Raw genomic sequence first — 22,867 nt, 5'->3', positions numbered from 1 at the left:
TGAGCCTGGAGAAAGCAAAAGCATCTACACCTCAGTAAATGCAGCTCAATCTACCCACAATAAAACACAGCTCAAATCTACCAACAGAATCCCAATACAGAGGAGAAAGGAACTCTCTTTAAAAATCAGCTATTTACTTTACTTTTAAATAAAAGAGAAACAAATGCAAGCCCATTTAAAATCCTAAGTCCTCACGAATCAACACAGTCGCATTTTGCTAAATGAGGCCTTAGAGCAGTGTCTAAGCCTTGGCACCACTGATCTTTGGGCCGGCTCACCCTGTCGTGGGCCTGTCCTGTGACTGTAGGATGTTTAGCAGCAGCCCTGGCCTCGACCCACTAGACCCCAACTGCACACACTCCTGGTCCTAACAACCAGATGGGAAATGTCCCCAGATGTTGCTAGGTGTTCCCTGGTGTCAAGATCACCCCCAGATGAGAACCACTACCTGACAGGATTTACATGGTCTCTGCGAGAAAAGCAAGGCCAAGCACCAGGAGTCTCATGTGTAGCTGTTAAAATGCTGTAAAGACCTGAGTTTTGGGCACATCACACCAAAAATGTCTTCTGCGGCATCAATCCTGTGCCAGCTCCCCCCAGGAATCTCCAGAACCTTCTAGGAATCACCCATCTTCCCACCCCTCGCAGAGCTCACGCCATCAGGGCTGTACCTCTACCTCAGAGATGACCCCTGGCTTACATCCAAGTCCATTCCCCAACCCCAACTCTTCAAGTCACTCCTCAGACCCACTGGCCTCCCCAAGGGGCCTTCCACCACCTCTGGTGTCACGGAGAGCTCCCTGAAATGAAACCAAGCCCAGACCTGTGGCCCTGGCTCCAGGTCAGAACTCCATGGACGCCAGAGACGTCAGGCCTGGACGCAACCCCCTGGGCCTGAGCTGGCGTGAAAGCAAACTCCACCAGCGGTCAGTCAGGGCCTGCTCTTCACAAAGATGCAAAAAGTGCCCCCACGCGTTGCTGGCGTTAAGAAGCTGTGCAGAACAAAACCATACATCACTAATCAACTTTCTTTTACTCTGCTGTACAATGACTGCAATTACAAAACCATAAGCTATTTTTGAACTAAAAACCTGAGTATTTTTGTGGAAAACCTGCTCCTTGTTTTCATAAAATAAAGTGCTGTGATATACTAAAAGCTCGCTGTCTTCTCAGAACTCTGTCTTTGTCACAAGAAGGATGTAAAATGACTCCTGAACCAGAAGAAACATCCCCCACTGTCACGGGACTGTCACCAACACAGATGGGAGAGAAAAAGTAAGACCAAATGTCGATGTGTCGAGACCCCCCGATTTTAGAGGCTCAAAGTCAGCCTTTTATTCAGGATGGAACAGGGTCCTCCCCCTAGAACCTGACGGCAGATCAAACCAATGCATCTGCTTCTTAGTCTACTTCTCAGGTGATGTCCAATTAATTTTTCATCAAAAGACCAGTTTGAGAATGAAAAATAACCTGAGATGATCCAAGTGAAGTTCCCCAAAGCTCTGGGAAACTACAATACCCTCCGATCCGTCTGGGCTCTTCACTCCAGTCCGTCCGTCACGGATCCCCCTCCTCCTCCAGGCTTCCGGCGTCAGCCATTCGGCCCTCAGGCTCCTCCTCCTCCCGGGCCAAGAGCTCCTTAAACACCCCAAACTCCTCAGCAGAAGAACAGGCTGTCTTGGCCAGAAACTCAGCTTCTGAAACCCTGAGGATGTCCTTGAGTAAAGGGTTGGGGACCAGCGTCTGCCCCTTCTTGTCGGGGGTCTGGTACCGGCCCAGGCGCTCCAGGAACACATGCCTCTCCTTGGTCTTGGTCATGGAGTACTGCAGGAAGTCGGTCTTCACCACGTCCACATGTTTAATCCCCATCCTGAAATAGGCATACTGGAGACACAGCGTGGTTAGGAAGCGCAGCTGCACAGAGCTTCGTAGGCTCCTAAGGCACAGCGAACTGACTGTCCAAAGGCGCTCGGAGACCTGCCTCCCTAGCAAGGGCAAGACACTATGATCCCGACACCTGCGTGATGGCTCTCAAAGCATTTTCAAATTCATATCGAGAAAAATGCAGCAGAAAATAAAGGGCAGGAGGGAGAAATTAAGTTCTGTTCTTCTTCATGGGGTAAGGAAAACTATTGAGTATGGAAAAAATAGGCAAAAAATTCAGAAAACATCTAGGATTTGACCTAAGCCATCATAATTGTTACCAAAAAATTAGGACACCCTTCACAATTACGTTTCTAAGATCAACATGCAAAATAGGTTCTAAAGATAGGAAGGTTCTAGCTATTTTTAAATTAAGTATTCTAAGCAGAGGCCTCATTAGGATTCTAAGAATAGGCCTGGGTCATCCGTTATTAATGGCAGAAAAGTTGCAAAAGAGGTTTTTTTACCTGTAGTAAAGAAGTGAAAGAACCAAAACCGAACTCTCTTTGGCTGGTGCAAGCAAAGAGGGTCTAAGCCTTTCACCTCATCCACTCGCCCCGGCGAGTCAGCTAACCCTCACTACACTCGAAAATTTGCTGTTACTAATCACGCCATCAGTCATTCTCACCTGGAATTTGTATTCCAGTTCACCAGGGTCCTCCCGAAGAACACAGGGGCATCTGTGCAAAATCTCGGTGACTTGCTTTACCGTGAAAAGGCACTTCTCCTTGAGAACCTCGACAATGATCTCAATGTCCTGCTGACGCATGGTGAAAATTTCAGGGCAACGGTAAAGCACCCTCTTTAATTTCCCTGAAGAATGTAAAAAAGGGCAAGTACATAATTTTAGGATATTCCAGAAGCCCAAGTGGCCAACCACACCCAATTCAAGCCAGTATTTAAAAAACAAACAAGGATCCTCTCCTCCACAGAAGGAGCACCAGCTTCAGATACGTCTTCCCAGAAGCGTCGTGGAAATGGGATGGGCCAGAATGACACATCTCCCCACTGACTCCCTCTCACTTCTCAGACTCACCAACCTTCCCTCCTGGTATCAAGAGGCCTCTTTCTGGCCTCACAGCTGAAAGGCACCTACTTCATATTCTAGGTCTCCTCTTGCCCTTCTCACCTAGAAAAGACTTTCACAGGGATTTACTGGAAAGCTCAGACAGTAAGATGGGATAGTAGCTTCCCCCATGTCAGGGCTTTGGGTTCATGTTTCCTTCTATAATAAAATAGTCCTTGAAATATTCGCAACCAACATTCTTAAGACCTAGGAGCCTGAACTCAATGAAAAGGTGTTCCACAATAATAATTAATGTAGTAATAACAAGAATCATGATGCACGACCACAGAGACTGATGACCTCCTGGTTGGTGGTGACCATATATTTTATCCACACTGAGGTGCTTCCGGGTGACAGAGTCCCTATTAGTAACTGCATTAAGGTAACTGGTATAAACTGAGACTCTCCCAGGCAAATTAGGGCATATGGTCTTCCTACAGGTAACTGAGTAAAATTTAGTACCTAGAAACTTAGAACCAGTTATTTAAACTGTTAATTAAAACCTTCCTAACAGGTGAGTCAGTCAGTGTCTTGATAAAACGTGTCAGGAATGAATTTCAGGAATTTAGTCTTCATCTTTGCAGCTTAAGGCCACGCTGAGCTTATTAATTTATTGATATAACTGCTGCATGTAAGATGCTAAGTTTAGCTTTTTAGATTATACTGCGATAGGTAATCTGTTAAGAGAAACACACACCACTATCTTTTGCTCATCTTCTAGAGAAGGAGGCCATAAAGATCCTCTGAAATCTGAATTCCCAAACCTTTTCTCCCCCTCCCCCACCCCAAACAATATTTTACCAGCAAGAGTCAAGAATAAACAAAAGAGTGGCATTCCTCTGGTCAAAGCGAGCAGGGGTCCTAGGAGTTGCTCACGCCCCCCCCGCCCCGCCCCACTCCAGAAGGCCCGTAAAGAGATCCAGTGAACTTCTAGGGCTCCCGGGGCGCGAATCCTGTGGGGGTGGGGATGGTGGCTCTTTTTGCCTTCACTCCACCAGTGTCCCAGGAATCTGGGCAGATCTCACATTCCACAGTAAATCGAGACACCTGACTGGAATCCAAGCCTCTACAGGGAACTTTGTCAGTCTCTCTGGCTTCCCATCACACAGACACAAAGCACTAAGCCCACCCCAAGTCAGCTTGAGCATCAAAGGGCACATACCTGAACATAAACCAACACCACGTGCCCAGCACCGTTCTAGATGCCAGAGCCCCTACAGTGAACACGCCAGACACGAGCCTGGGTCGGTCACTCAGTCCCCCCTCCCTCCTGCAATGCCCTCTACGGAGCTCATTCTGCTTCATCACCTCCAAGCCGAATCACACGTTCCTCTCAAGGGCCTTTCCCCCAGAAACCTCCCCGAACCCACCTCACCAGGCTATTCGCTCCCCATCTCTGACTCCTCAGCTCTCTCTATACAATCTACACCTTCTCATACCTTCTCCAAGCCCCAGCTTTCGCAGGTAACTGGAGCGCTTCTTCATTTGCATGATAGGCAGTTTCAGTAACTGAGGACTTTTCTTTAAGGCCACACACACAGGCTCTGGATTCAGACCCAGGAGTATTAATTCTGAAATGATGTCCAGCAACTGCTGAGGGTGGGCACCTGGCTGTATACTGAGCAGTTCATTAACATGGACATCACTGAAGCCCATGTCCAGGAGGGAACTGACGATCTTCTCTCGCTCCACAGCCGTCCTCTGCTTCTCAAGGAGGCACTGAGGCAGCCCCGTCCTGTGCTCTGGTTCTTGCGCGCACTTCTGGGGTTCAACAAAGGGTGAATCCCCGAGCCCCTCCACGCTGGAGACCGTTGTCAGTTTACGCAGCAAAAAAGCAGTCGTCCTCTTCTGTTCTCCAAGCTGAGTAGTCTGCCTAGCAATAAGGGACCAGGTGAGGGGGATCAGGCGGTGCCAATCCAAGACCTGTAAGACACAGCCCCCAAAGGGAATTAATTCCTCACCACTCCCACGTAATGGACACCTCGGGATTTTTGAGGCAGGGTATTTAGTGCCTTGGTCCTACACAAATAAAACTTTTTATAAGCAACCCACAAAGTCATACCTGAACTTTAAAAGCCTACAGAGAAGGACATTTACGTACAGAGAACAGAGAACTGCAGGAGCACAGAGATGAGCTGTTGCTGCTATAACTGAGGAGACAGGGACAAGGAGGGACAGGGGAGAACTATTTCAAGGCCACCAGGTAAAGTATGGGGGGACGGGTTTCCTCCACCTTTTCAGTGCCTGGGGGGTGCCTGCAAATTTAACTGAAAGATTAACAGGCAGAAAAAAAACAGTTTATTTATATACATATGGTGGCTCACAAGCGCTGGTTCCCTAAATGGCTACAGTTAGGGGCTAACTTGAGCAAATGGGCGGTGGGCTCCTAAGCGAACAAATGGGAGCCCAGGAAGTCTGTGATAATGTTTATGGAGATACACGTGGTCTTCCCTCTCTTTTTTCCTTCATGGCCGTAAAGCTCCCCAGGAGAAAGGATCTGTGGCGCCCTCGCTCCCAGAAGATTCTGCTTTTAGCGCGATAAGGGCCGCTCCAAGAAGACTTCTTTCTGTAGCTGCTGAATCTCAAATGTCTTTAACTTAAAGTAATTTCCATGCCAACTCTGGGGGTCCAAGTTGGTACCCACACCTGAAAAATCTGGACCTCACACGAGCCTCCAGATTCACGTACTTAAATTCATTCCACAAAAGAAATCCTGGTAGCCTGCAGGCAAACTACAGAGAATTCCCGTTGACTTCAGAAGTCTCCAGGGTTCAGGTTGGCGCGAAACGAACGAGGCCCACATCCCCAGGCACTCAACCGCGCTTCACGGCCCGTCCCAAAGCCTCCCCAGCACCCTCGGCCGCCGCGCCCCCGCCAGCCAGTCCAGTCCACCCGCTCGCTGCTCCCGCCTCCTGCTCTCGCCCTGTCTGGGGTCCACTCGCGGGGTCGGCCCAGCGCCGGCGGGGGGAAAGTGGGATAAAGCCGCACTGACGGAGCGGAGAGCACTGCAGATCAGGGTGCGGCACCACGTCGGCGTGCGCCGGCCTCTAAGACCCGCCAGGAGCCCCTGCTCGCGGTTCCCACTCACCCGCCGACCCAACGCAGCCATAGCGCGAAGGCAGCGGCAGGGCCGCTGACGCCGGAAGCAGCCGTCTCCCGGGTCCGTCGCTTCCGCCCTCCGGGTCCGTTGCTTCCGCCCTCCGGGTCCGTCGCTTCCGCCCTCCCCCTCGCCAGCGCGAAGGCGCGGGAAGCAGTTCCGCCCTGCCCTTGTCCGCAGATGTACGGCGCTGGGCCGGTTTCTGGGGCCTGGCGCCGCCCGCCGCTTGCCGCCCGCCGCTTGCCGCCCGCCGCTTGCCGCCCGCCGGCACCGTGGGCGCGGAGACCGCGGCTTCTCTGCTTGGTGCCTACGCTGCCCGGGTTTCCGCTTTCTAGAGCACTTGGCTAGCGCAACAAATGAACAGCTCTTTCCCCATACGTTCGCTTATTACCTTAAAATTCCTCTTAAGAGTGGAGGTGAGAGGAAACTGTAACCTCGCTCAAACCGGCCACCGCCCCGCGGTCCAGCAGTAACCTCCCCGGAGAAAGCAGGGTCCTTCCCAAAGCAGGTTCACGTTGAGGTAGAGACCGGGCGGTCTGAGTACAAGGGAGCCGGTCCCAGATAAAGTTATTTGGTGTGGAATCTGCATTCAATATGAATATTAGTGACAAGTTGAAATGGTAGTGGAGCGGTTCAGGCATGCAAAATGGAGTCTGGCGGCCATGGAGGACCTGGTCTCAGCCACTCTCTGCACCGCTGAGAACGTGAGTTTGAACTGTTCCAGACCCAAGGACACCCCCAGCCTATTCAGTACAGCACCTGCCAGCTGCAACCTTCTGGTCTCAAGGTCTCCCCTTATAACCGTGCAACCATTTCAGACCCCAACCAATCCTTATTTGACAAGCACCCTTACTTCTTGTGAGCTCCAATTATAATTCTTGATAAACACCCCCCCACACACGCATACACACACACACATATTCTAGAGGTTTAAAGTATCCAATGGAACTCCAGAAGTCTTTACAGTTTAAAAAGAAAAGGGGTGGGGCAGGGGTCCTCCCAGCTTAGAGGTCTGGTTTCCTCTTGGGATGAAATCCAGTGATGTTTCAGCCTAACTTGCATTCATTCTTAAATTTCGGACATAGGCCTGTAACAGTTCAAGTACAGAGACTAACCATCTTTCAAAAGGGGATAGTGGTGGAAAAGAAAAACAAGGTGTGCTTTCTCAGCTGCCTAAATTCCACCAATTGTAAGCCCAAGCCTTAGTGTATATGCATTTCTTCTTGCTTTATCTACCTGTTTCTGAACTGAGAAAAAGGACTTGGTTCTTGCATGGATACAATTTATAGAGCTCTGGGTCAGGCACCAGACTGGATGCTAAAAATCTTTCTACAGAAGGATTATGCCAAAGAAGAGGGAGGGTGTAAACTTTTCTATCTGGACTCTCTGCAGAGAGCACTCTCAGAGTGTTCAGACTTTCTGCTGCCATCAGATCAGGTGAGTTTTAATTATTTTTTCTTACAGAGAAGTAACAGTTCTTGGAGACCTAGAACTTTGCATTCTCGGCCCATTGCACACCTGTCTGAAAAAACATTCTGTAACTTCTTTTGTGTTATAAGCATCATAAAAACTACATAGGAAAACATTTGGTTTTTTTTTTTCCCCACTCTTGAAGAGTTCTTTGAACATCACGAGACTCATCTGATTCTGAAGAGTAAATGTCATTAACGTACTACACACTTTAAAAATTCACTTCTAAAAGCCCTGCCTTTACTGTCCCTGAAGGATGAAGGAAGGGCCCTCGTCAGTCTCTTGAGACGTCACGGAAACTCGGGCAGCACTTCCTAAAGGAAGGGGAAGGCAATATCCTGCATCCCAGTAGTTGAGACTCAAATTAACTGTCATCGGAGCATCCGAAAATATCACGACAGTTGCATGCTTCCTAAATGAACACTAGAAACCGAACACAGGATCATACTAGAGGCAGGCTGGCCCCTGAGCATCTTCCCGAGAGCTCCAGGCAGGAGCCTTGGCACCTGCGGAAAGTGATAACGTGGGAAAAAGGCATGGGTTGGGGTAGCGGGGGTGGGGGGGGTGGGGGGGCGGGTTTTGGATTTGGTTTTGTTTTCTTCCTGCTATTTGAGTAGGGGAAAAATGAAAGCTTTCTCTCTGACGCCAACCACTCCCTCCCCTCTAACACAGATGCAAAATAGAGGCTGGATTTCCTGTGCCTGAGCTAGCTGACTCTGTTTCAGAGGCGGATGGACTGGAGCCTAGACGGGAAGGGCCTTCTGAGTGTGTGAGCACTGCACTGGGGCCTGAACGGGGGTGGGAGAGAGACAGTCGGGGCTGGACGCCCCCCACATAGTCACGGAGAGAGCCTGGACTGGCTAGGGAGTGCTGGGAGGGTGTCGTGGGTGGACAGCAGAGCACAGACAGATGGTGGGCCGGCCCTGGTGAGCTTGTGCACAAGGAGAAGGGCAATGCCTGAAACACCACACCCTCTAGTCTCCTTAGACCAAGCAAGCTGCAGAGCCCTGGGCTCACCCATAGGAGGGACCCCCAAACTGACCAAGGCTGAACCTCTCGCCAGCTGTGGCAAGTGGAGATGCACAAATGGAAAAATAAAGTAATGAAGTACTCCCCATACCAGCACTGTAGAAGAATCCACATGGTCCAAGTCAGGGTAATTGTTTACTAACAAAGTTGCTTTAATTTGGAAAACGTTCAAGGAAATAAATTAATGAAATAGTCTGGTCATTTGGTGAACAGGTTCTACACATTCCACATATCGGAGGAGCATATACCAAGTCCGGAAGCAGAAACACAGGCACATATACAAAAGTAGAAAGAGGGTTAAAAACCTTGTGTATGCCTTTTGGAATTTCACAAATTAGAAGCCTTTTAATAGTAAAAAATAGTACAAAACTCAATTGAACACTAGAATGTTTTTTCAAGTCCATGAAAAAGAATGAATTCCAAGTCTATTTTATAACCCTAAAACAATATAGTATCCCTGGCTTTTGTTCTAACATTTATCAAGCTTGCATATGAGGTTTTAGATGGTGTACTGGGCCTAATTCTTGAGAACTTACTTCCTCTGAATGGAAGGGGCCTGAATATACCATGACTTCCTGAGTGAAGGAGAAGGGCAGAGAGCTGGGTTTCCCGGCGGTTAGGGGCCTGCCCGCGCACATGAAGCCCTGCGCAGCTCCGGGGCCCAAGCCACTGCACTTGGGCTCCTGCCCTCCAGCTCCAGACTGCCCGTGGACAGAACTCCGCTCTCTAAAGAAAGAAAAAGGTACTGTGTCAACTGCCAACAGCAAGATTCTAAGATACTTTGCTTCTCTTTGGAGAAATTCTTAGGAGCAAAAGACATCAGGGGAACCCTTCAGAACCCAACTGGCAATGTTCTAGACTCCCTGGACCCTGCTGTGGTGCCGTGGGGATTCTACGTCCAGAGCCACAGACAATGTCTGCCCACTCTGAGCAGCGGGGACCAGACACACGGGGCTGCCGCTCCCAGCTGTGGGCCCCCGGGGTCCCCCAGACCATCGCACTCCTCGTCTGGGCCTTATCCTCCCTTTCGGCCTGCTCAGACCACCGCCAGCTGCACTTCGCAAACTCTCTGCCGCAGCCCTCAATCCCGTCTGTGGGTTCCTCCTTGTCAGGGGCTCCCGTGGGCACGCACCCACCTCCCAAAGCCTCTGGTAGTGTTCAGGGACCTCTGGAGTCTGTCTCACAGGCGACAAGCCAGCTCTGGGCCCTGACGTTCATGTCCAGGGCAGCACAGAGGAAGGAACCTCGCCCTCCCCCAAGGCCCGGGAAGCAGCCTGGGAACCGCCTCAGCCCCGAGGGGTACGGGCCTCGCCTCTCACCTGGCTTGTTTAGTCGACACACCTCTTCCCAAGTGTAGTCAGCCAGGTTCACAGGCTGCGTCACCCAGGGGTCTGTCACCAGCTTCTCCAAGGTGGTGCGCTGCTCGGGGACAGGCTGTAGCAGCCCAGACATGAGGTTCATGAGATCTGGGGACAGAAAGGCGTGTGGCCAGAAGACTGACGGAGGGCCCAGGCTGGGGGCAGGTGGAGCGCATTTCACAACTGCAGGTCCTGGGTCTGATGGGACAGGAGGTGGCTCTGGATCCCCACTTCTAACTAACACTCCGGGGGTTCTGGAACGTGAGGTCCCAGCTATGCTTCAGGAGGGGCTGTGGGAGATGTTCGTTGCCTCTGAAAGGAAAGCTTGGAGCTCGAGATCCCACCTTGCTCACCACACCAAGTGTGGCAGGTCCCAACCTGGGCCTGCTCTAAGGGACTCTGGGGGTGCAGAGCTGTGGACACAGGGATCACATGACAGGACGGAGGTGGGAGGTGGCCGACAGTGGAGCCCCAGCTCAGTCCCCACAGGAAGGCAGCACGAGCTCTGAGAAGAGCCCCGAGCCTTGAGTCCGGATCTGGGTCCCATTTCCTTTTAATGTCACCTCAGCCAGGGCCACTCCAAGCCTCACTGTCCCAAGTGAGTATCCCGAGAGCCTAGTAAGAGAGCCTGCGGAGCAGCCTCCGTGGGCAGAGCTGCAAGAGCCGTGGTACCACAGAATCCAGAACGTTAGCAAAGCTCTACAAATCTTCTTCTAGGCTGCTCTGGACTGAACTGTGTGCCCCCTACCCAGATTCACAGTGTGATGGTACTAGGAGGCGGGGCCTTTGGGAGGTGACGAGGGCTAGACGAGGTCATGAGGAGGGGCCCCCCGCGACAGCATCGGTGCTCTTATCAGGAGAGACACGAGAGGGCTGGCTCTCTCCCTCTCTGCCACGTGGGGACACAGGAAAAGGCAGCTGTCTGCAAGCCAGGAACAGGGCTCCCACCAGGAACCGCATCTGCCAGCACTTTGATCTCGGGCTCTCAGCCTCCAGACTGAGAAATAAATGTCTGTGCTTTAAGCCCCCAGTCTGCGGTGTCCTGTCATGGAAGCCCGAGTGGGCTGAGACACAGGCTTCTAACCTAAGCAAAGAACCCAAGGCAAAGACTTGATTCATGAGGACACTTGTCTCCTCACTGCCTGTAACAATGAATGATTACTCTGGCATCACAGAATGTCACTATGTCACTAATGTCTGAGAGACCTCAGAACCCCGTGGTCCAGCTCCCAGGAGCACCTCCAGGTATGGGCTGTGAGGGTCCCACTCCAGGCCTACCGCCCGGCGGTCCTCACTGCAGATGCAAACCGCCACTCATGGCCCTGGGGGAGCCAGCTCATGGGAGCTCGAGGTGGGACAGAAACCCCCAGGTTCCACACGAGCGGCCGGGGGGCCAAGTCCATCCTTTGCCCTCCCCCACAGGTGACCTTACAGTCACTGCCACGGCCACGCTCAGAGACTGCTAGTGTGTGTGCATCCTTCAGAAGAGGTCCCTATGGTCCAAAGGGAAACTCTCCTAAAAATAAAGTTGTGATGTTTGAAAGTCATATTCAAATCGTCCTTACGTTCAGATCAAAGTCCGAGAAGAATGGAAAAGAGAGAGAGCTGGGCTATTGGCACGGACCCGGGTGCGCTGCTCTCGCAGACGGGAAGCCGGTGCAACGCCGGCGCCCGTCCGCCCGCCACTGCGCGAGCTCACCTTCCGACACCAGGTACGGGGGGTTTATCGCGGCCTCCAAGGTCTCCTCCAGCTCGCAGAAGGGGTTCTCCTCGAAGATCAGCGTGTACAGTGCGACGCCCATCGACCACATCTCCAGCTCCGGCCCCTTGTAACTGCAGGAAGGAGAGAAAGCACTCAGGGCGCTGGGCCGGCCCCGCACGTGAGCCCGGCACCCGCATGAGTCACCCGAAAGTGGCTTCCAGGGAGACGCGCCACACTCCTCGACTGCGTCCTCAGCGCCGGCACGTCCGCCCCCAGCCGGGTGCTGGCCACGTGGTGCGGAGGGAGAGGAAAAGCAAAGCCCCACTCGGCAGCTGAGAGACAGTCAGGAGATGGCACGGGGGCAGAGCAGAGTGCCTCCCCAGGGTCTTCCTGGAGGAGGTGGAGAGAAGGCCCGGGAGCGCAGGCGGAGTGCCAGGCGCCAGGCCCGCAGGAACTCGGCTCACTAGGGGCCCTGGGGAGCCACAGGCAGCTTCAGAAAGACGTGAAGCATGCTCAAGGCGAGACTGGCATGGGTGAGCACCCTTAAGGATGAGGTAAGGCAGCGGCGCAGGACAGAGGAGAGTGAGTGAGAAGGGCATGGAGAGAGGGAGTGCAGGCAGCCGGCCGGCTGGAGGAGCAGGCTTCAGGGAGGCAGCTCCCTGGGGTGCTCTTTGTTATTGCCTGTGGTTATAAACACCCTCATCCCAGCTACCATTTCCCGGGCACTTGTGAGATGCTGGCGCTCTGCAAGGCATGTACATGGTTTAACCCTCATCCTCACAGCAAACCAGAAAAATACATATCACCTTGGTTCCACGTAGAAGAGGTGAGGCCGCTGCTGGGCGGGCACGGGAGCCAGGCTGACAGCCCCCACGCACCAGCCCCCGTGCTGCCCACCGCGGTTGGTCCCTCGGGTCTGGAGCTCAGGCAGGGGGGACAGTCTGGCCCCGAGAGACTTGGGCAGCAGCGTCTTTGCAGCAGAACAGGAATGTAGACAAGGTGGCTGAGAGGAACTGGTGAGAAGAGGGCCCAGGACAGAGCCCTCTGCCTTCCAGGGGGCCACAGAGAGCCTGGGGACATCAGGAGATGGGAAACCAGTGGGCAGTAGGGGCAGGGGGCTGGGCCCCAGACGAGAAGAGGGGCCAGGAGGGGAGGGGCCACGAGGACAGACCTCAGGGAAGTGAAGGGATGAGACAATGCTACAGCCAGAAAATCAGATTTGGCAGTTTTTGTTTTGTGCCATTTATGTTTTGGAAAAAGAGATTTTAAGAATTTTGGAGGCTAAAGAGAAAAATCCAACAGACTAGAACAGGGGTCAGCAAACTTTTGCTATAAAGCGCCAAACAGTAAATATTTCAGGCTGGGGCCACGTGGCCTCTGTCCACCAGGGCAGCACAAAAGCAGCCACAGACACTACGTGAGCTGACAGGACTGTAGTTATGAAAACAGGTGGGGGCCGGATCTGCCGCCCCTGGAGTAGAAGGACATGAAAACAAGAGGGAGGAAGCGGGGTCCCTGAGGACGGGATGTAGAACCGGGCAGTGAAGGACCCCACGACGCTCTGGCGTCTGTCCCTCTAACCACAAGCCCTCCTGGAGAGACATGTCCTAACCACAACGCTCCAAAGTACGTGTAGGTGGTACAGGATGATACCTGTGGTCCGGATCTGACTGGATTTCATTTCACATGTGTACAGACACACTTCGTTTACATATGGACAAGACAGAAATCCATGCATACGCAGGGGAAACACTGAGCACCGTTTCCACGCAAGCCCAAGAGCACCTGAGCTACGTCGGTGTCCTTTCCTCTCCCGAGTTCCCTGAGACCAGGACCTGCCCAGGCTGGGCCCCTCCAGCTCACAGGCTTCTGGGGCACAGAGATGTAAACGCGGCCCACACCCCTGCTTCTCCTCTCAGCCAGAGCAGGAGGCTTGGCGCGCCCCAAGCTGACGCATGCCGGGCCAGCCAGCGACAGCACCTCTGGCCAGGAGTGGACCCACCTTCAGCCTGGACCCTCTGCATTAGTACTTTTTCTGTTGCTTGATTTCTTACATGGCCAGCCCAGCAATACATTATTGGACTAGATTACTAGTTCTGTCATCAAAATAAATAAACCAACTAAAAAAAAATCCTCTTCATTCATTTGAAGAGTCCCAAGTTTGGGGACTCTTTTTATCTTTCTCTTAACTTTTTTTTCTTTTTTTTCCTTTTTTAAAAAATTTATTTATCTTTGGCTGCATTGGGTCTTCTCATTGCTGCACTCGGGCTCTCTCTAGTTGCATTGAGCTGGGGCTACTCTTCACTGGGGTGCATGGGCTTCTCATTGCAGTGGCTTCTCTTGTTGCGGAGCACGGGCTCTAGGCACGTGAGCTTCAGTAGTTGTGGCTCGTGGGCTCTAGAGCGCAGGTTCAGTAGTTGTGGCGCACATGCTTAGGTGTTCCGTGGCATGTGGGATCTTCCCGGACCAGGGCTTGAACCCGTGTGTCCCCTGCATTGGCAGGCGTATTCCTAACCACTGCACCACCAGGGAAGCCCTCTCTTAGCTTTTCATTATATGAAACTCCAAACATAAAAGTTGAGGAAATAATACACTGAACCTGTCTCCATCCCCCAGCTTCCCTGACCCACCTCACTTTGCCTGCCTGCCTGCCCACTTATTTCCCAAACATACTTTATCACTCAACACCCTCGTCAAAGAGGCACAAACTGAAACCATTTTTTTCCCTAAAACCCCACCAACTGCAGGTCTGATGGCAGGTGTGACAACAGGCTGCAGCTCCCACGATACGTACGGGTTTCCCATGAGGACTTCGGGCGCGCAGTACTCCACTGTCCCACAGAAGGTATAGAACAGCTTGCCCCTCTCCAGGAAGGCTGCCGAGCCGAAGTCTATGAGCTTGATTGTAAAATCCTCAGCGATCACGATGTTCTCATCCTTGATGTCCCGATGAATGATGCTCTTGGAGCGCAGGTATCCCACTGCTGACACCAGCTGAAACCAGGAGGCCACAGGGGGCTTTTTAAAAGGCAATTCAAGTAGAACATGAATTTAAATTAAGGATTAAGAAGAAAAAAAGAAAAGAACAACAACAAAGAAAAAAAGAGTTCTCTAACTCATCACAAACTGGTGACAGGAAAGACTCTGGAGGCTGCAGACTGCACACGGCTGAGCCAGAGGAAAAGCAGCTCCAGGCAGCATGCTCACTGTGGCTGGCACACATCATGCCCACAAGGCAGCAACGCAGATCTAGGATTCTTTTCTTTAATTTCATTATTTATTATTATTATTATTTTGTGATAAGGACACCTAAGACACGATCTACCTCCTTGGCAAATTTTAAAGTATACCATGCAACACTGTTAGCTATAGGGACCATGCTGTACAGCAGACCTCTAGGACTTACTCATCCTGCAAAACTGAAACTTTGTATTCTTTCACTGACACCCCCATTCCTCCCTCCCCCAGATAAATATGTGAGTTTTAAGTTCTCTGTCTGTGTGCTACCAACGAAACCTCCTCAGCAGATACAGAACGACCATCTTGGGAGGAAAGACAGACAGACCACAGCAGAAGCTACAAAGACACATGGTGGGCACCTTAATGAGCGTGGGCTGGTTGCATGGGAGGTGGCCCTAGAGAAGGCCTGACTCTACCACCTTTGGTTCACAGTGAGGGCCAGTGTTCTGCCCAGAGTTCACATGGAAATTCAGGAGAAGAGCTGGGGACAGAAGCCAAGTCTCCAAACTCCTACTTCAAGGCTCTGGCAGCTCCTCAAAGAGCAGCACTGAGTGTCAGCCATACATTCCCCAACATGTGTGGAATTCTCAACCATGTGAATTTAAAGTAACTCCCCAGGAAATGGGCTGCATTTCAACAAGCCAAGTACATTAGTCTCCTCTGTGAAAGGGTAAAGTTACTAGAATATACTGCTGTCTGCCTGCACTGCACATTTGATGACAGAGATCAACAAAAGTAGCACCTCAGTTAAGTTTAAGTAAGATTAGTACAATTTCTGACCCCATTCATAATTTGGACACCAACTGTACCAATCAACACAGTGATTTCGGGACTTCCCTGGTGGCGCAATGGTTAAGAATCCGCCTGCCAATGCAGGGGACACGGGTTCGAGCCCTGGTCCGGGAAGATCCCACATGCCACGGAGCAACTCAGCCCCTGCGCCACAACTACTCTGCCCACGTGCCACAACTCCTGAAGCCCACGCGCCTAGAGCCCATGCTCTGCAACGAGAAGCCACCGCAATGAGAAGCCCGCACACTGCAACAAAGAGCAGCCCCCACTCGCCGCAACTAGAGGAAGCCTGCGCTCAGCAACGAAGACCCAACGCAGCCAAAAATTTTAAATAAATAAATAAATAAATAAATAACATAGTGATTTCATGGATGTAGTCAGTCATTTACATCATTAGAGACAACTTTATATTTACAGATGAATATCTTTGAGTCAGAAGCAACAGTTCATGGCCGACAAACTAAGCTGAATTAATTAACTTTAAATACATAAATGAATGTATATTTATATACACATGCATGCAAACATATACATACCTGCATTTATATAAAGAAGCATGCATGTGCACATGTACACACATACACACGTGTGCATATATACACATGCATGTCTATACTTATACATTCACATATATATATATACACACTTTTACATGTATATGTACACGCATATACATACACACATGCACATGTACATATCAGGTTCCAGTTGGGAAACAGAAAGCACACATTAATCTGAACATGGAAGGCTTCATCAAGGTTTATTAACTACAAAGGGGTAAAGAACCTGAACGGGAGTAGCTGCTCTTCCTGCAGGCCCCCTGCAAGATCCCAGCTGCACAGGAGAGCAGTTCACCAAGCAGACCCACAGAACTAGAGCTGAGAGGCAATAGGCTAATACCTAGCACTGTACATACATACGTTTATATGTAATAATATAGTTCTGTAGAGTTGTGAATCCATGTTTACATATAACAACACTTATTATGTATATAGATTTACAAAGGGGCTATAGATACTTCTTGCAAAAGCTAAAAAGTATTGAACACTAGAATTACCTGTATCAGTAGCCCCAAATTAACAACGGTCAGGTAACAGCTATTGATAAGTGACTCCTAATGTTATGTCATACTGACACTCTGTTTGCCATGAAGATTTCAGAAACGAATCTTTGCCATGAAGTACAGTAGATGCATAGATAACCTTCCAAAGTAGCAAGTGGGGAGAGGTGACATTCTTCGGGCAGAACGATGATGACCGAAACGTACAAGTAGGTGCCTCAGAAATTTAATTTCACAAATCCAATAACTTCTGGGGGCTTATAGCTTTGAGGAAGAAATGTCAATTCATGGAAGCTGCCATTAGAAATCAAGTCAGCTCCAGGAAACGAAGAGCAAATCTGTGAATTGGTCACAGCCCCCTCCCAGGTATCTCTCCATCTTTTCCAGGGAGCTAGGAATCGTCTGGAAAGGAACTACCACAATATTAAAACTAAAACAAGAATGGCTGTCCCCCCCTCCCCACCCTGCCACCCAATTTCTCTCTCTCATAGGACACCTTTCCACTTCCCTGGTCACGCTCCCATTCCAAAAACTAACAAGTGGACTAACATCAGTACACAGATAGACACACAAGAGATCAAGACAAATAGTCACTGTAAAATGAGACTGCCAGAACCACAACCTTTGTGGACTGATTAGCTGGACAGCTACGTTTATTAAGCACTTCCTGTGTGCAGGACTCGTGTGTGCTGCACAAGGGCCTTAGAGGCACTCTCTGATTTAATCCCAACAGCCTCATGACGCTGGCACTAGAATGATCTCTACGTACAAATGAGCAATGATTCCCCATTGGTGAACAAGGATTCAGATCAAATGCACAATCTCAAAACCCAGTCTGCTAGCTTTGTTGGTCCATTTTTGAGATTGGTGTGGCTATTGTAGGGATATAAGTAAACCTGAATCATCAAACCCACGTCTGCTGTCATTGCAGGATAGTACCTGGCCTCATTCTTCCTTCCCCACCTTACTCTCTCTGCTTCATCCATAGAATTCTCTTCTCAAAATACATATCCTACTCAATAAAATCCAAAAACCGAAGGCCAGATCCAGCTCACAGAGAGAACGGAGTGTGTATCACTGATCCCTGCAGCCCTAGGCCCAGGCAGCCAAGCCCACACTCTCCCCCGGGCGGCTCTGGCCTGCTCTCACCTGTCGAAAGATGTAGCTCGCCAGGGGCTCATCGAGGCTGGGATGGCGGTCGATGAATGCAAAGAGGTCCAGGCCGGAGCCATGCTTCTCCATCACCAGCTGAAAGAACCCTTGGTTTTCAAATACATCCAGTACCTGGAAAGACACAAAGCTGGGTCCGGCCCTGCCGGGGTACCTTCAAGACAACGAACTCGAGAACTGACGCGACAACAGCTCTCCACCTTGATGATGTTGGCGTGCTCCACCCTGGACAGGATGGCAATCTCTAAGGTGACTTTCCCAAGTTTGGGATCCTCAATCCAACAATCCTCCAGAACCTTCTCCTTCTTAATAAACTTCACCACCACCTGCGAGGAAAACAGAGGAGGTGACTGCGGCCCTGCCCGCCACGCCTCTAGCAGCCCGGTGAGCCCACTGCTCTACCTCCACCCTAGCCCCACCCCCAGCCCCGCTGAGCCCCAGGGACACGAAAGAAGGAGCCTAACAACAACCCTCCGGCGCGAGCAGACAGAGAAGCAAGTCAGCAGCCGACCGGAAGTGCTGACTGGACCAGCCCGATCTAGAAAGTGGGCGGACAGGGGTGACGGCGGAGCTGCAGAAAGACAGGTGCTCCCCAGAGCACCGCGTGCCACCCCAATTTCTCAACCAAGTACTGGATGTCCTGGCTGAGAAAATGAAACAAGAGGCCTGAGAGCTAGAAAAAATGAACAAAACCCGTCATTCACGTTGATCCTGAGAACTAAGCAGAGAGTTCAGCAAGACAGATGGACACAGGATAAATACAGAGAAAATGGTGTTAGTCCATTAATGATAGTCCACTGGAGTGTGGAATAGAAAAACAACACACCGTTAGTAAAGGAAACCAACACTCTAAGTCAGTGAATGACAACCCCGCCCCTCAACAAAACACCTGCTCCTAGGTGGGTGCCGGGCATGTGGTGAGCAGTGACCGCGGGCCGGGCCTGCTCTGCACTTCAGCAGGAGACCCCAGACCAGACGACAGAGAGCCCCGCCCTCACGGAGATCAGCATCTGCCGGGAAGCAGACAATACACAAGCTGCGCCGCGGGTCAGGAAAAGCGAGGGCCGAGAAGGAGCAGCTGAACCGGGAAGTGCCGGGTGGCGGGGCCAGGGAGGGCTTCCTGAGGCGGCGGCTTCTGACAGGGGCCGGGGGAAGGCACTGCAGTCAGAGCGAAGATGGGGGAAGGTTCTGCGCATGGTGAGCAGGCGGCACGAGGAGCACCGACGGCACACAGGGCCAGGGCAGGAGCAGGGCGACCACTCAGGAGCCTCTGCAATACCCAAGCACGCCACAATAATCGGGAGAAAAAAGGTGGTGGCTTGGGTGCCAGCATGTGCGTGGTGACAAGTGGACAAACTCTGAAGATGCTTCGAGGGGAGTGTCACCACGATTTAACAGGTCAGATGAGAGACACAAGGGAAAGCAAGAAGATGAGGGTGGAAGCAAGGCTGACGGCACGGGGAGGATGATGGGGTCAGGCGGGACCGGAGCGGTGCAGACGGCAGGGCTCGCGTTCGCGTGCTCGCAGGGAGCCGCCTGCTGCCCGTCCGGCTGCAGGTTCAGGGAGACAAGAAGGAAGGCGGCCTCCACGGCCTCCACACACACCTAACGTGAGCTGCAGGGGGAAGAATAATGGAACAAGAGAAGAGAATCCTCTTATGGTAAAGAAAGCTCTAGACATCCAGACTGAAGTCTTACCAAGTGTCGAGCAAGAATAAAGCACACACACACACACACACACACACACACAGAGAAATACATCCTGGTGAACTTTCTGAATTCTGAAGATTAAAAAAAAAACAAAAACAGAAAGGATAAAAATCAAGTTGCTGGCAGCAAAATTCACTTCAAAGTAACGGTAGATGACAATAGACACCATTGTGTGTCTAAAACGTTCTGAGAGGAAAAAGGCACATCTCCACTAAAATATGAGGGAAAAAAACACACCTTAATACATGCAAGGATTCCGAATGGAACACCCATGCATCCTTCTTAGGAAAATTAGTAACAAATGTATACCAGCAAATGAAACATGAACACAGGAAAGAGAAGAAACTGGATATAAAAACACTGGAGGTTTAACAAAAGCAGGACAAGACTTGTACACTGAAAACTATAAAACATTGTTGAGAAATGAACACAACATTGTTAATCAACTATACTCCAATATAAAATAAAACTTTTTAAAAAATAAAGTAAATGAAATAAAATTTAAAAAACATTGTTGAAAGAAATTAAAGATCTGAATAAACGGACAGACATCCCATGTTCGTGGATCAGAAGAATTGATACTGTTAAGATGGAAACACCCTGCAAATCGATCTGCACTCTGTCCTGAGAACTGGACCCCAACCCTTCAAAGTATACTTTCTGATTGACTGCTTTACTTAATAATGTGTTGGCCTAATAACATTCAAGTTGACATCCCTGTTTTCTGAAAGGCAAAATTACTCATGTGGCTTCTTCTTCCTTAGGTATAAAGGTCTAAAGAAACCCGCAGAGCCTTTTGGATTCCTGATCCAAACCAAGAGTGAGAAGATCTGCCCCAAATAAATTAAAGATGACAATAGAAACTTAAGAACGAGACTGCTTAGAAACACGTGACACCCAGAGCAGCATGTGTTTAAACCTCTAGAAGGTGGCCGAGTGCACTCAGACAACTCAACACTGCACAGGCTTTTATTATTAAGTAACAGCTTAGAAAACACACATTCAATCTAATAAGCTAGAAAAATAGCAAAATTAACTCGTAGCAAGTACAAGAAAAGAAATTTAAAGAAAACAAAGCAAATATCTGATTAAAAAATAGGCAATTCTTTGGCAAGTCTAGCAAAGAAAAGAGAGAGTGAAGACAAGAATGAGGACAGCCAAGGGGACGAGACTCGCCACAGAAACCCCTGCAGACGTGACGTCACAGGTGCTGGTCACCACCGGTGTCCCCAACTCTGCAGGCCCCACAAAACTGACAGAGAAAAAAGAAAAAACACTTACGTATGAATATAAATGAAAAAAATCCCAAATAAAAATATTAGCAAGCCAAAGTCAGCAACGCGTTAAAAGAATGTTATAACACAATTGAGGAGGGAGTCTACGAATGGAAGTTGACTGTTGTTATTCATATATTAATAAAGGATACAAAGATACGATCATCACAGTAGATGCTGAAAAGACATCTGATAGAACTCAACGCTCATTCTTTAAAAAAAAAAAATTTAGTGAACTGAAAATAAAATGAAGTATCCTCACACAAAAGGTATCCATCAAAAACTAAAAGGAGCCATTGGAATTGACAGAGGACCACCCCGAGGTCGGGAAGCGCACCTGTTACTCCACACGGCTCTGCGGGTCCCAGCCAAGGCGACAGCAGGAAGGAAAGGAGGCGATGAGATGTGAGTAATAGAGAAAGAGACGGGACTGCCACTGCCGGCAGAGGAAGAAACTTCAGAGGATCCACTGAAAAATCACTAAGACCAACAAGGCTTCGATACAGATCCTTGAGGTACCAACCCAAGCACGGAGCTTTGGTAAATTCCAGAAGTGACTAGAAGCCGCCGTGGTGAAGGGGTCCCACACTGGCCCTCCCAGGAATCGGCAGGCTGGGCCCGGGGACACCTGGGCAGTCTGCGGGGTTCCCCGGGACAAGCAGTACGGCGACCGTGCCAGCTCCCCCGCATCACAAAACGCCCAGGCAACTACAAATCTAATCACAACGGGACTTGGGAGGGAGGGGCGGTGGCTCTAAGGCACATTACAGGATGAGGAGTGCGGCCGGGCAGGCGGCCCCTCAGCACGCAGACCCCAGCCCTGCAGGAGCCCAGTACCTCCTTATTGGCTTCCTGGTCCACCGCCGTCCACACGAAGCCGAAGGCCCCGCTGCCGATGGGGCTGAGCGTGCTGTACTTGCGGGAGTACGCGCCCTCGCAGGCCGCCAGCCCCTCCAGCTCCACTGCCTTGGAGGGCTCCTCAATCCAGAGTTTGCTTGCGAGCGCCTGCGAACGCAAAGGCAGGTCCGAGGGACCACACGCAACGCACTGAAGGAGCCGGGCAGCGGCAGGCCGAGCGGCGGCAGCGGCACCCACGCCCTGTGCTGCCCCTCCCTGCTCTTCCCAGGCCCACGGGGTCCCCGGCCCGAGACCCGCTCTCCACGGGGTACGCCAGGGGCCTCGACGTGTCGGTCCAGACTGGCACACACCTGGACCCCACCGTGCACACGGAGACGCACAGATTTGAAATCCCACATGTGGCTTGATACTCACACAGAGTGTCAGAAGACAGACCCTACACAGACCCTCTTCCCATCCCAGAGGGCACAGAGAGAGAGAGAGAGAGAGAGAGAGAGAGAGAGAGAGAGAGAGAGAGAGGGATGCTGATTAGGAGAGGCGGGCGGAAGGCAGGAGCTGACTGCAGTCACCCACCTCCCCCAGGCTGGCTCCAGTCAGCTCGCAGGTGGAGTGGGTGGAGTGGGCGGAGCCGGGCAGGAGCAGGCAGGTCCGCAGGGCCGAGTCCAGGTGGCCGTGCAGGAGGTCCTTCACCAGCCAGCAGCAGAACAGGGTGGACGAGCCCTGGAGCTCCACCCGCTTCACTTCCAGCTGCACACCTGAGGACGGAAGGGAGACCCAACACCCCCGCTGCTGTCACCACCGCAGTGTCACGTCCCCCAGAACGGGAGAAAGCCAACAGACAGTGCCTGGGGGAGGGGCGGGCCGGAGAAGGGCAAAGCTGAGGCTGGCGGCCCCATCACCTCCTGCCGGCGCGGGGTCAGCAGCCCAGCGTGTCCTCGGGGGCAGCTGGAGGCCAGGGGACTCAGGAGAGACCCGCCACCAGCCGCCGATTCGGACGAGCCTGGAAAACCTGCCCCCAACACCCTCCACAGGAGTCTGGCTCGGGAGCCACACGTACACACACGTGCCACCTAACTGTACACATCACCGTGCACACTGCCGTGGCACGCGTGTGCGTT

General features: G+C 51.3%; 2 protein-coding genes across 7 annotated transcripts in view; both read right to left on the bottom strand.

Annotated features, from left to right (window-relative positions):
• Positions 1-1,286: 1,286 nt before the first annotated feature.
• On the bottom strand, positions 1,287-6,154 carry MTERF4 (mitochondrial transcription termination factor 4). Its single transcript, XM_060106420.1, has 4 exons — positions 6,078-6,154; positions 4,429-4,912; positions 2,552-2,736; positions 1,287-1,884 (listed from the first exon to the last, which is right to left on the bottom strand). Exons 1-4 carry the CDS (start codon positions 6,096-6,098, stop codon positions 1,558-1,560), a joined length of 1,017 nt encoding a protein of 338 aa, XP_059962403.1. The 5' UTR covers positions 6,099-6,154; the 3' UTR covers positions 1,287-1,557.
• A 2,559-nt stretch (positions 6,155-8,713) lies between these two features.
• PASK (PAS domain containing serine/threonine kinase) overlaps positions 8,714-22,867 on the bottom strand; it is a 39,437-nt gene continuing 25,283 nt past the window's right edge. For 4 of the 6 annotated variants that reach the window (XM_060107401.1, XM_060107400.1, XM_060107399.1 and 1 more), the window contains exons 11-18: positions 22,323-22,504; positions 21,729-21,896; positions 18,108-18,233; positions 17,887-18,021; positions 14,440-14,663; positions 11,643-11,776; positions 9,905-10,051; positions 8,714-9,311 (exon numbers count right to left, since the gene is read on the bottom strand). In XM_060107401.1, the coding sequence (XP_059963384.1) occupies positions 9,202-9,311; positions 9,905-10,051; positions 11,643-11,776; positions 14,440-14,663; positions 17,887-18,021; positions 18,108-18,233; positions 21,729-21,896; positions 22,323-22,504 (1,226 nt within the window). In that variant the 3' untranslated portion in view covers positions 8,714-9,201. Of the gene's footprint in view, positions 9,312-9,904; positions 10,052-11,642; positions 11,777-14,439; positions 14,664-16,840; positions 17,140-17,886; positions 18,022-18,107; positions 18,234-21,728; positions 21,897-22,322; positions 22,505-22,867 lie in introns of those variants that run through there. The other 2 variants (XM_060107403.1, XM_060107404.1) reach the window with 2 other exon arrangements.

The sequence above is a fragment of the Mesoplodon densirostris genome, chromosome 8 (genome assembly GCF_025265405.1).
Source record: "Mesoplodon densirostris isolate mMesDen1 chromosome 8, mMesDen1 primary haplotype, whole genome shotgun sequence".
Classification (NCBI taxonomy): Eukaryota; Metazoa; Chordata; class Mammalia; order Artiodactyla; family Ziphiidae; genus Mesoplodon; species Mesoplodon densirostris.
Note: the sequence above shows the minus strand (reverse complement) of the source record. Positions and strands in the feature narration are given on the sequence as shown.